The 12,051-nt window shown below is 36.2% G+C and overlaps 1 protein-coding gene across 7 annotated transcripts in view; it reads left to right on the top strand.

Annotated features, from left to right (window-relative positions):
* The window catches only part of PCDH15 (protocadherin related 15), a 1,356,473-nt gene that overhangs the window by 835,101 nt on the left and 509,321 nt on the right, over positions 1-12,051 (top strand). For all 7 annotated transcript variants that reach the window (XM_048859211.2, XM_075130916.1, XM_048859220.2 and 4 more), the window contains 2 exons: positions 5,204-5,364; positions 11,646-11,801. In XM_048859211.2, the coding sequence (XP_048715168.2) occupies positions 5,204-5,364; positions 11,646-11,801 (317 nt within the window). The remainder of the gene's footprint in view (positions 1-5,203; positions 5,365-11,645; positions 11,802-12,051) is intronic.

The raw sequence follows: 12,051 nt of genomic DNA on the forward strand, positions 1-12,051 counted from the left end.
CTATCAATGACCTCATAATGAATCTGAATGCAAAATGTCTATTTCCCCCCATTTTAAATGTCTTATGCATTAGCTTCCTAAGGTCAATAGGAGATTTGCTTCTGTGTTTATGGTAGATTCATGGAAAAAAGTTGGTTTCATGGAATCATATATAGCATTTGCATAAAATCATCACGCACTCTACCTTTCTCACTAATAGTCATTCCTTCTCTAGCTGATCCATTCTAGCGTCAAACTGCTGGCCGTCAGTGGCAGGGCTTCCTTACTCAGTATCCCATTATATTAATTTTGCAAGTTACAAAGCCAGCTTTTCTTTCTTAGCCCTCTTCTTAAACGATGGAAGTGCAGTGTTACATGTACAATGTTCTCAGCTTACTTCCAAAGTTGTTGCTGTGTCAAGGTGGGTGACGTAATATTTTTTTATTGGACCTACATCGTCATTATGCCCAAATGAATTTGTTAGCCTCTAAGGTGCCACAAGGACTCCTCCTTGTTTTTGCATATTTCCTGCTACCTTTTCCTTAAGCCATACCTAGGCTAAATGAAATAGGTTTTGGCTTTGAATGCATAAAAAATTGCTTAAATGCCGTAACTTTTGGCTGTGGCAATGACAGTAACTCAGTTGTGTCTACATATACTCTTTATAATAATAAAGAATGTTGAATTTTCATTTCCAAAAGATCAGTAATCTAACTGAAACTTAGATTGTGTTCTAGCCATTTACATCTACTCAGACTTCTTTGTGCATGTCACATTTTTAGTGTCTTGTTTCATATACAGATAACTCTAGTCATACCCTGGATGCCCAGTTTATTTTTGTAGACCAATGCAGTGTAGCAGGAAATATTAATCCACAATAAGGACTGACAGACTTCGGAGTCATCATTGTAATATTAAGTGAAGGTTTGATTTGTATTACTGCTGGTTCATACAGTCACCAATGATAACGACACAGAATTCAAGTTTCTAATTATACTTACCATAGTCAACTTCTTACATCATATCAACATTGTCATTTGCAGCTCATTTTTCCAAAGACTTTTATTTTTTTCTGGCACTATATCATATACTCATTTCTGTGAATATGTATGTAAACTCAGTCATATGCCACTTAATTACTTCCCAATCTGTCATAATTCTCATCTATTGATGTCTACTTCAACAGATAATTATTTTACATTTCATTTGATAAGAATAAATGCCTATAACACAACTGGGCTTTAAATATTGTTAGATGTATACTTCATTGTAAGCTAGAAGTTGATTAGATTCAATAACATACATATCCCAATAAAAGAAACATGAATGCCATATAACCCCACAGCCATAACTATGTATGTGATTGCAAACCAAGAGTAATGGTATGTTAGAACATATCAGTGTATTAGAAATGAAAAGTACATCAGTAGGGCAATATAAATGCCCTGACACAATGTATATCCCAGACAAAGCTTCACAAAACTTGGTGTAATTTGGTTTCTAGAAATTTGTGCCAAACCTTTTCCCCCCGGCTTTGCTTCATGTATAGCATTTCCCATTAAAGTTTATCTGATAGATTAGGGTTTAAGAGAATCCTCAAAAAGTGAAAAGGCAAGTCAGCTGAAACAACTGAGTTTCAGTTGACTTCTACTGAATCACTGGCACATTTGCTATCCTCAGCAAACACCGCCAGAGATGCAGAAATGTCCTAAAGGTTTCATATGACTGATTGTAAAATAATAGTTCACAGGCAGAGCTGCCTTGACTTCATTTGGCTTTGGTTTAGGTCCAACAAAACCTTTCTTAGGCTTGAACTCATTCATAACAATTTTGCAGTTATGTCATATGGAAGTTTATTTTTGCTTCAATGTTTCCTTTGCATATTCCCACTAATAAAAACCTGCTAACCTAAAATTATGGTAGTTCAGGTGTATTGCTATACAGAAATACAAACACTAAAGAAATAATAAATTAAGTCAACATTCACGTCTGACACAATACCATTCTACAAGCAGTAGCCTACTACCATCACAACACTCAACCACATTAATACTGTTTCCCATACATTCCCTGTCATGGTTATACGACTGATTGCACCTGTTTCCTTTCTGTTCTTTGTGTGCCCCCCTCTGGTGTTAAGCCTTGTGCCCTCCGTCCCACTCTTGGAGTGGAACTACGCAATTCTCCTACTCTTAGACTGGGATCAGAGTTCAATATCCCATCTTTGCCAACCACTTATTATTGTGCAAGTCTGACTCCACACCTGTTTTCTTCATTTTGGAACATGTGACCAGTGAGATACATTAATGAACAGCCTTCTTAAAACAAGTAGGTTTATCAGCAAATAGAACCACACGAGAGAAAATAATTTTAAAACAACAAACATCACACATGCATATTAGACTCATCTAATCTTATGCTTTGATATAAGCTAAGTTATTTGTCTTCCCTGTTGAGTTACAGGAACAGAACATATCCAATTTACATAATTGTAGCAAACCCAGGAGCTATTGAGATCCAGAGAATGTTTCCCCCTTTAGAAGAAACTTCCTTTTCTCAAAGCCCCATCTCCCTCTGAATGCATGACCCCATTTACCTAATATGTTAATGGCTTTTGTTTCTAGGGTGTAGGTTAGAAGTCTTCCTTTTGTCTCAATCTTTTTCTTTTGGGGTCAGTCAGCCAAGCCATTCAAGTGAAAAGGTCCATCTGGTTGCGCCATTGTTTGGCAGCTAGCTCTATTGAGGCTTCATGACTTGTAATCACAGGTCTTGTGACTGTAGTAGAGTATTTTGAAGTTGTCTGGTCCCCCAGTGTTCCGACTTTGTCATAGAAATCCCATACCTCAGACACCTTTGGGGTACAGAACAATAATCATTATGAAACTCCACGACATTTGTCACCTTCCCACTTTCATACCACCACTTTCAGGGCACATGCTAAGGCACTAAAATCACACACACAATCTAATTACAGCCTCCTAGCACTATATTTTTAATTTAATGATTTTTAAATTCCAGTCTTACCCACTCTGTCTTGTGGATGGTATGTGGAGATGGTAAGTTCCATAGAAATCAGTGGACTATTCTGATTTATTGAAATACTAGTTGGTTTTAAATTTGAGCATTGCAGTGTTTTTTGGTTCTGTTTTTTTGATGTGCACAAAAAAAACCCCACAACACCTTAGACTAATCATGTAAGCTACTTGCAAACTAGTGCATTCTGGGTATTTGGAAATATTTCTGCCTCTCTACTTCCACTTATAGAGACGAAGCATAGAAACTGTCATTTCATATTGTATCAAAATCTTTTCTGTGCCTTTAGATTATTGTCAGTAGGTTATCTACTTGGCATTTTAGTCTAAGGACAAAAGCAGGCTGTGTGCACCTAAAATGATCAAACATTTTAAGGAACAGAAATTGAATGTTAGAATCTTAATAAGATACAAAAATAATACTATAATGATAGAAGGCTTGTTTTCAAATGTTTATAATTCAGCAAGAAATCTCAAATGCCTTTATTGTGGATTTATATAAAAATGCAAAATGAAAGTTTGTTTTAAGAATATAGGAATTGCCATAATAGAACATGCCAAAGACCAAACAGCTCCAATAGTGGGCAATGCCGGGTGCCTTAAAAAAAATTATGTGGTTTTAAAAGGATGTTTTATCTAGCAGACAAATGTATAACAAGATCCAGCAACGTCAAACTGGAAGTAAAATGCAAATATTTAACAGTTGTCATCATTATTATCTCCTTTATTGAAAGCCAAGGTTGGATAGGGCTGACGTCTATAGGTTTCTTGGCGTAGGCAAATACATGGACTGCCAGCCACCTCAAGTGTAAAATTTTCATTAGTGAGGGCAGTTAATCTTTGTAACTGTTAATCAAATGGAGTAAATTCTCCATCACCTGGAGTCTTTTAATTAAGTAATGTACACTAGCTGCTAACTAGGTAGAACTATTAGGCAATAATTTAACCAAAAGAGAAGAGAAAGTGGGGGGAGAAGAGTGAAAACCTATAGTCTGTATTAGACTAATGTATGATACTAATTGAATGCCCCAGAAATGCCACATCATAGAGGGGGAAATTGCAGTGCTTTTATTTTGTAGAGTCTAGTTTTTTATTTCTTTATGCTACAATTTGTTTTTCTCTTATAGAGCTACACAAAAAATGAAATCTTTCCATAGATATTGTATATACGTTTACACTGCAGTGAAGTCCAGGGTTGGAACTCGTCAAGCCTAACCTCTCATCCTTCTGTCTCTATTCACATTGTGCTAACCCAGGGCTCAGACCCAGAGCCCCAGCACCCTATGGAGGATGGAGGGCCCAAGCCTAAGTCAAGCTGACACCCAGGTTTCAAATGCTTTTCCTTTGCAGTGTGGATGCAGCCCCACTGGACTTATCCTCTGGGAGTCTGCCAAAAGTATCCCCCAATCCTGTGGGCCAACTTACTTTGTCTTCTGGACAGTCAAATTTGGTCGACAGTCAAGTTTTCCCACATTACGCTGTGAACAAAAGGTTAGAATGGTGACATTTTGGGAGGGCACTAGGAAGTCTAGAATATGGGTGGTTGGACTCAGGCTCTCTTAATGCAGTGTAGATGCTGGAGCCGCAGGAGTCTGTAAGAGTCCGTCCTACCTGGGGTTACAAATGAATGTAAACACTCAAACCCTAGGTTAGCAAACCCAGGGTCTGCTAACTCAAGCTCTACTAACCCTGGGCTTACATTGCAGTGTAGATATACCATCCATTACTACTGTTACATTTTATTTCCTTTTCTTTTTCTTCTTCTCTTTTCTGATGCACTCTTTATATCAGAAGCCTTAGTCACTGAATTGAAATATTAGTCTCTGTTACAGTATTTTCCTTTGTTCATGATAATGTTGGATGATAAGATGACTGGGGGACGGGGGAATCATGAGGTTAACAGAAAATAAGAATCTAGATAGTGGGTCTAATAACCAAGGTAAAACTTGCAGTGTTTTGTATAAAGAGTTCATTCCAGAGGTCCCTGGAATAGTTTATACCATAGCTAGCCAAAATAGGCCTTTTGAGGTGGAATATTCTTTTTTTAATACCATTAAAACCCACAATATTTAAAAAAAAAGAATTAGAATGAAAGTGAATTATTCAAATGCACTGAAATTTGCTGTATAGTACACACATATGAACCTATTCTCTCTCTCTCTCTCTCTCTCTTTTTTTTTTTTTTCTTGCAGGCACTATCCTAGTGGACAGTATGCTAATAAAAGGGACAGCAGGAGGGACTGACCCCACTATTGAACTATCACTGAAGGACAACATCGATTACTGGGTGATTCTGGATCCTATCAGCCAGAGGCTGTACCTAAACAGTACTGGACGACATCTGGACAGAGATGTTAGTTTGTTTATTTTCCAGACTCCCCCCACCCCCACCCCCTAAATCTTCGACCAGGAAGCAAGCATTTAATAGTTAGAAATAGAAAGTTTTCTAAGGGTGACTAGAAAAAAAATAGGTAAAGTAGTAACTGGATTCAGGAAACATTCTGACTCGCTGTTTTATAGACACACCATGGGTATTCCTTCATGTTGTTGGACAGAAGACATCTCTGCACCTATTTTAAATTAATGGTATTTCATGACATAATCAATACATTCAACAGCATGGGAAGTTCACATTTACAAGTTGTACCTACGTAGTTATATACATTCAGTAACAAGTTAATAGTGCCATGTATTGTTGCACACTCCCTTCTTAATGTTTTTGTTTGTTTTTAATGTTCAAGATTTATCATAAACATAATAATTTCAAGGAGATGAAAAATTCATCTAGTTCTCTTTCTAGAAGATATAGAAAGGATGCCTGGGCAAGTTAACTTGGTTCCTGATGTTAACTTGTCACCTGCTACAGATACCTGTCAAGGTACATGCCTAAAAGTTTGTACAACAAACAAGTTGAGACTGCAGTAAAGTAGAGATGTGTGAGCTGGTGAAAATAAAGTAATAACTGACCTAAACTCAACTTTAAAAAAAAAAGTAGGTAGATTTTTTTTTTTACTCCCCTCTACATTTTTACTTTTGTTTTCACATAACTTTGCTTTCTGATTCTGGATGGAAGCAGAAGTGTTGAAATACCTCCTCATGAGAGTCCTCTCCTGGAGCACTAGTCCAGCCAGAAGCGAGGAGTAAAAAAAAAAAAAAAATTGTGAGGATCTAGACTTGTGAAACTTAGAGCCCAATTATGTAGACATAAGAGGACCTCAGAGGATTCAAATAAGCATGTTGTGTTCTTACTCAGAACACCAGTTTATACCTTGTGTTGTTTCTTTTGTTTAGTCCTCACAAATCTTAAAGGAGCATTATCATATCAAATCTGGGTTCTATAAAAACAAACCTTTGCAAAATCTAAGGGCAACAGGAATGTTTTCATTGATGTATATTTCATTCAGTAGAAATACTCCTAAAAACAAATCAGTATCCTTCCTACATGTTTGCTCACCAGTCATTGTAGCAGTGTGTTAATACAAGGAACCTGAATGTAAAATCGACTCAAAACTGACTATAGACAGAAGTGAAAGGGCCTGATCTGAAACCTGCTAAAGTCCATAGGAATCTTTCTGTTGTCTGCAGTGGGCATAGATTAGGTCCCAAATGACCAGTTTATTTTCATTGTGTATAGTGAAATAAATGCATTAAGTAAACAAAGAGTAATAATGAAATGAAATTAGTTTTATTTAAATTATCCCTGATTTAATTTACATATATATATTTGCCTAATTGAATGCAATTTTCCTTATTTCATATTTTTTTTTCATTTGCAAAGTGTACCCATCACATTCTCTAAATATCTGTAATAATTAGCAAAGTCACAGCAGAATGGGCACAGGAAACTCTACCAACTTCCCAACAAAGAAACTCAATCCCCCTCTTAAATAATCTCTTTGGACAAAGACATGTGTAGATAGGGCTTGCAGCATCCCCTGTGCTTCATCTGAGCTCCGGTTTTGGACAGAATATAAGGAGAGAAACTGTAGTAGAACCTGACATCCTAGGACCCAGCATAGACATGCAGAACTATTCTTCCAAACTCACTGCACTAAGTGAGTTTTTAGCTCTAACTAGGGCCAGGGAGAAACCGTAGGAATAAGACAAACTCAGAAGCACACTTAAATTTTATTTTTTGTTTCTGTTTAAGTGAACAATAACTACCTATGCCGGAAAGTGGGTGAATTTTGACACTAAGAACAGCACACAAACATTAAATTAAAGGAGGGTAGAGTCTCTTAAATAGCCAAGATCTAAACCTCATAGGCTTTTATAGATCAAAACCAACCACTATAATTTTTCTTCGCTGTGTCCCTTTTAAAACACATTGTTCAATGCAGACTTATATATTTGAACTTTGTCATCTGGTGCAATGACTTGATTTTATAAAAAAACAGATTTATTTTAAAAATCTAATTGTTTTTAGTCTCTTCTCTCTTCCTTATGGTTATTTTAAAATTTCACATTCTGCAAGAAAGTACTTTTTTTGAGCCAGGTCCTCTGCTTCGTTGAAATCAAAGTTGCTGTGCCAGTTTACACCAGCTTAAGATCTCTGTTCATGTGGATATTGAAAACTGAGAAAGATGCCTTGATTCAACCTTTATACGTAGCATAGCTCTGTTGGCGCTATATTGAGATTTAGACTGTTTATTTATAACCGTTCTGCTTCCAGATTGTGCTAATGTAACTGTGTTTACAGAATTATAAAAGTTGTGTTCTGAAAAGGACTGCTTCACTGTCAGGGATACACAGTAGCTGAAGTGGAGGTGACTATATTTAGACTATTCTAGACCGATAACATGCCTTTCAAAATGTAATGTGAATACCTGTACCTTCCATATGCCATACACTATCTAGTCAGAGAACTTGCTGACCTGATTGCTGTTCTGTATTGGTTAACAGTGGCTTCATTGCAGCTGAAAGTGGTTTATAGTGCTATGAATTTATGTTAATGCTCCACCATGGCAACATTCTCAAGAGAAACAAATAGGTCACTACATGGGAAATGGATGTACATTTATTTTAGGCTTTTTATGCATTATTGTATTGCTAATATTTCCAGCATATTCTACTGTTATGATTTTGGTGCCATCCATTGCTTGTTTTACAGTTAATTAATTATATAATATTAGTAATGGACAAATACAAAAGGGTGAGTGTGGAGTGAAATTCTGCATGTTTGCCTCACAAATTTCTTTGACTGTGAACAGAAATATTTTGAGAATACATGTGGCCTCAGTCAAAAAATAAAAAAAAATGTAAAAATCCCAGTGGAAAAACGTAGGTAAGGGTCCCCTCATGTCTTCAAGATCCTTGCCTCCCTCAAAAGCCCTGCTACACAGCTCCTCTTCAGAAACAGGAATACCTGTGGGATCTGTGGAATTCTGAAGAGACTCTGGCTGCATTTATTTAATGTAAAAATACTTATGTTTATTTCATGAGCTCATTAGATTTTCTTAAACATTCAAAACTGGAGTCATGCAAACCCTTCATATCAAAGCCTGAAACCATACAAAATCTAGAAAAACATTAGATCTTTGGCAATGTTCCATTTGAAAACTGTATGAAACTTGATAGTTTGATGGAGTTTTAACTTTCAATTTTTGGGGTTTATTTGAACTTGAAAATCAAATTAGTATAGGAGACTTGGGTATCCAGCAGAAATTGAAGTCCCACTGTACTCGAAAAGTACAGTTTTATTCTTGCAGTAAATTAATGTAATCCTCCTGAAGTCCCTTCCGATTTTTCCATCTCCCATCTGTCCCTTCCATGTCAATTTACTACTCTTTGTGATCCAGATGAAATCAGTTGTTAGATTTTCACCTGGCCTGAACCTGGAAACACCCATTCTCCTTTCCTCTCCTTTGTTTTACCTGTCTCTTTGACCAACACACAAATGAATATTCAGTGAAACTTACTCTGAGATCAAACATTATGGAAATTTATACTGTGTATCTTGCATATTACCACAACTGAGATATTAATTTTTCAGGTCCTTAGACAGCACATCTACTAAGTGAGCCAAAAGAGATCCTTCCCTCTTGCCAAACACACAGGAACTGTGCTAAACCTCCCTAAACTGACAACCACTCCATATCTTAAACTTTCTTTAAACCTCACAAGCTCTCAAGCACATAGTAAGTTTTGGGGTACCTCTCATCTGATGGAGCCCTCGCACATGTCGGTTTGTAACATAAGAGCAATAACTGGTGTGTTTTTAATTTATTTTTTTTAAACAAATGAAGCTTTAAAAAGTTTGGGTTTAGCTTGTTTCCAAGGTTGTTTGTTTGTTTTACTATTTTGAGGGAGGAGGAGCCGATCTTATTCGATTCAACTGATTGAATTTGTGAGTACGAACAGTGTACTTTTTCTGAGCAGTCCAAGCCACTGGTTCTCAACCTATTTACCATCGTAGGCCGCATGGGCAACTCTCTGTGTTATGTGGGCCTCATCCACACATATATACTGCCTGTATGGCTCTGAGGATATCACTGTGTGCTTATTGGGCCACTTATTTGTTTTTAAAGTTAAATTTTTGTTTGCAGACGCACCAACAACAAACTTGTGTAAAATGGGGGTGGGGGAAGAATGCACTAAATATCAATACCCACATAAACAGACTCACCCGGAGTCTATAGGTATAATCCTAAAATCATCTGCAACCTTAAGCAAAATATATGGGCCTTATCTAATATGCAAAAGATAAATATACCTTGGCTCAGTCAGAGCAATGGGGACAGCAAATTTCAGAGTCAAGAGTCATGCAAACACCTCGGGAATGGAGGTTGTTTGTAACTCTGAACAAAACTTTGTGGTTGTTCTTTCAAAAGTTTACAACTGAACATTGACTTAATACAGCTTTGAAACTTTATCATGCAGAAGAAAATGCTGCTTTTAAGTGTCTTAATTTAAATGAAACAAGTCCAGGAACAGTTTCCTTACCTTGTCAAATATTTTTTTTAAATCCCTCTCTTTATTTTTTTAGTAGTTTACATTTAACACAGTGCTGTACTGTATTTGATGCGGGGGTTGGGAGGGGCTGTCTTTTTTATATATATATATATGCTGCCTGATCGTTTACTTTCAGTTCCAACTGAGGTGTGTGGTTGACCAGTCAGTTCATAACTCTGAGGTTCTACTCTATCTAGAAACTGTCAATTAGAGGTCCTCACTTGGGCACAGCTGCTGTCACAGAAAATAATACAGAATGAAAAAAAAGCTGTCTCTTGAGTATCCTGAGAACTAGCCACATGGGAATGGTAGGAATACAGAGATGAGATTTAACAGAAAGACATCACCCCTTGTTTACTTAAGGCCCATTTTTTCATTATTTTTCATTTCACAAAGAGAAGAGTCATAGTTTCATGAATCATTTTTATGGAATTAGATTTTTTGGGATTTTTTTGAGTATATGAATAAATATGTTGACATTGTAACACAGCTTTAGTAACCATTTAATTTTATCAAGTAAATTATGCATTTCTTAAAGACCGTCCCTGAATATGCTTGCCATATAAGAAACAGCTGTACCTTGAGCTCTGAATGACTTGTAAAAATATAATGTAAAAATTGGTTATATTGCTGAATAGATCCAGTATGCCCATACTTTGTTGTTAAATTGTGGGTATTTAATATAGAAGAAAAACAAATGCTTGTGTTTTGTATATGTTAGCATTGGTAACTAATGAAACATTTGGTAAAATGGATCATTATTGTACTTACTTGAATGAACCTATTTAAGGAAATACATTAAATTAAATTAGCCTGACTGACTTACAGATTTAGTTCTAACACACAATCCCTGTTTTTTTCAAGCACATTCATAAACATTTTTCAGTCCCTAAACTCTCACTAATCTACTAAGCATGCTTGCTGCTGACATATTTACGACCTTCCTATACAATAGAATGTAATCCATTTGAATGTAAGATTACAATGTATGTTATATTAGCCACAGGAAGTTCTTATCTAGAGCAGTTATCCATTACGTCTAGAATGTATTGCTGGCTAAATTCTGTCAGTGCTCCTTACAGCTGTAGAAGGAACTGGACTCTGGCATGCCTACCCTTACAGGTGACCTGGCTGTTTTTAAATTATGAATACTTGGCAACTGTAAGTGATGTGTTAGTGCACTTGATGCTGTTTCCAAGAACTGTGTGACCTTTCAATTCAAACACTACTACTCAAAATGGGATTAGAAATTGTAATGGAAAGACATATATTTCATCAGTCTCTTCTGCAATATTTTGAATATTCATACAAAGATATGTCATTTTATTGTCCTCTGAATGTGTCAATTGATAATAAATTTTTAAAAATCACTATCTTTACTTTGAAATATGCAGCAACATGCTAGTAGAACTGACAAGCTGCAAGAGAAGCTATATGAGAGGCATGTGTTAGTTCTACCTAACTTTTCTTTTAAACATGTTGCAAAAATAGGTCTAGGTTGTTTTGTTCAGGGCACTGTCCCTGAGAAACTTTCTAATCCAGAAATGTAAAATAACAGTAAATAGAATGATATAGAAAACATAGTTGTCTATAGTAAACATAGGCAATATTGACTGTAGTGAGGAAGTTCGGTCTATGCCTCACCTTTCTGTGTATTATAAATATGTGTTTTCTCATTTACAGCCACCAATGTCGATTCAATCCATTGTTGTTCAAGTCCAGTGCATTAACAAAAAAGTTGGCACCATTATCTACCACGAAGTACGGATTGTGGTGAGGGACAGGAATGATAACTCCCCTCGTTTTCAGAAGCAGCGGTACTATGTGGCAGTAAATGAGGTCAGCTTCACTTTATCTTTTTTTTCCTTTTCTCCATTTCCTTGGTGTAGATTACAGTTGGAAAATGCTTCTTCCCATCCTCTTTCTTGTTTTCATATTAAAAAAAAACCCTTCAATTGTAAGAATCCTTTTTGTTTCTAGATAATATTTTTTCTAGAAGATGTGGCATGGTTATTATATTGGAGTTTTTAATATGTAAGCTGTTAATCTGCAAATACAGCAGAAAGTTTGGCACAGTTCTCAGCAGAGT

The sequence above is a fragment of the Caretta caretta genome, chromosome 7, assembly GCF_965140235.1.
Source record: "Caretta caretta isolate rCarCar2 chromosome 7, rCarCar1.hap1, whole genome shotgun sequence".
NCBI classification, from domain to species: Eukaryota; Metazoa; Chordata; order Testudines; family Cheloniidae; genus Caretta; species Caretta caretta.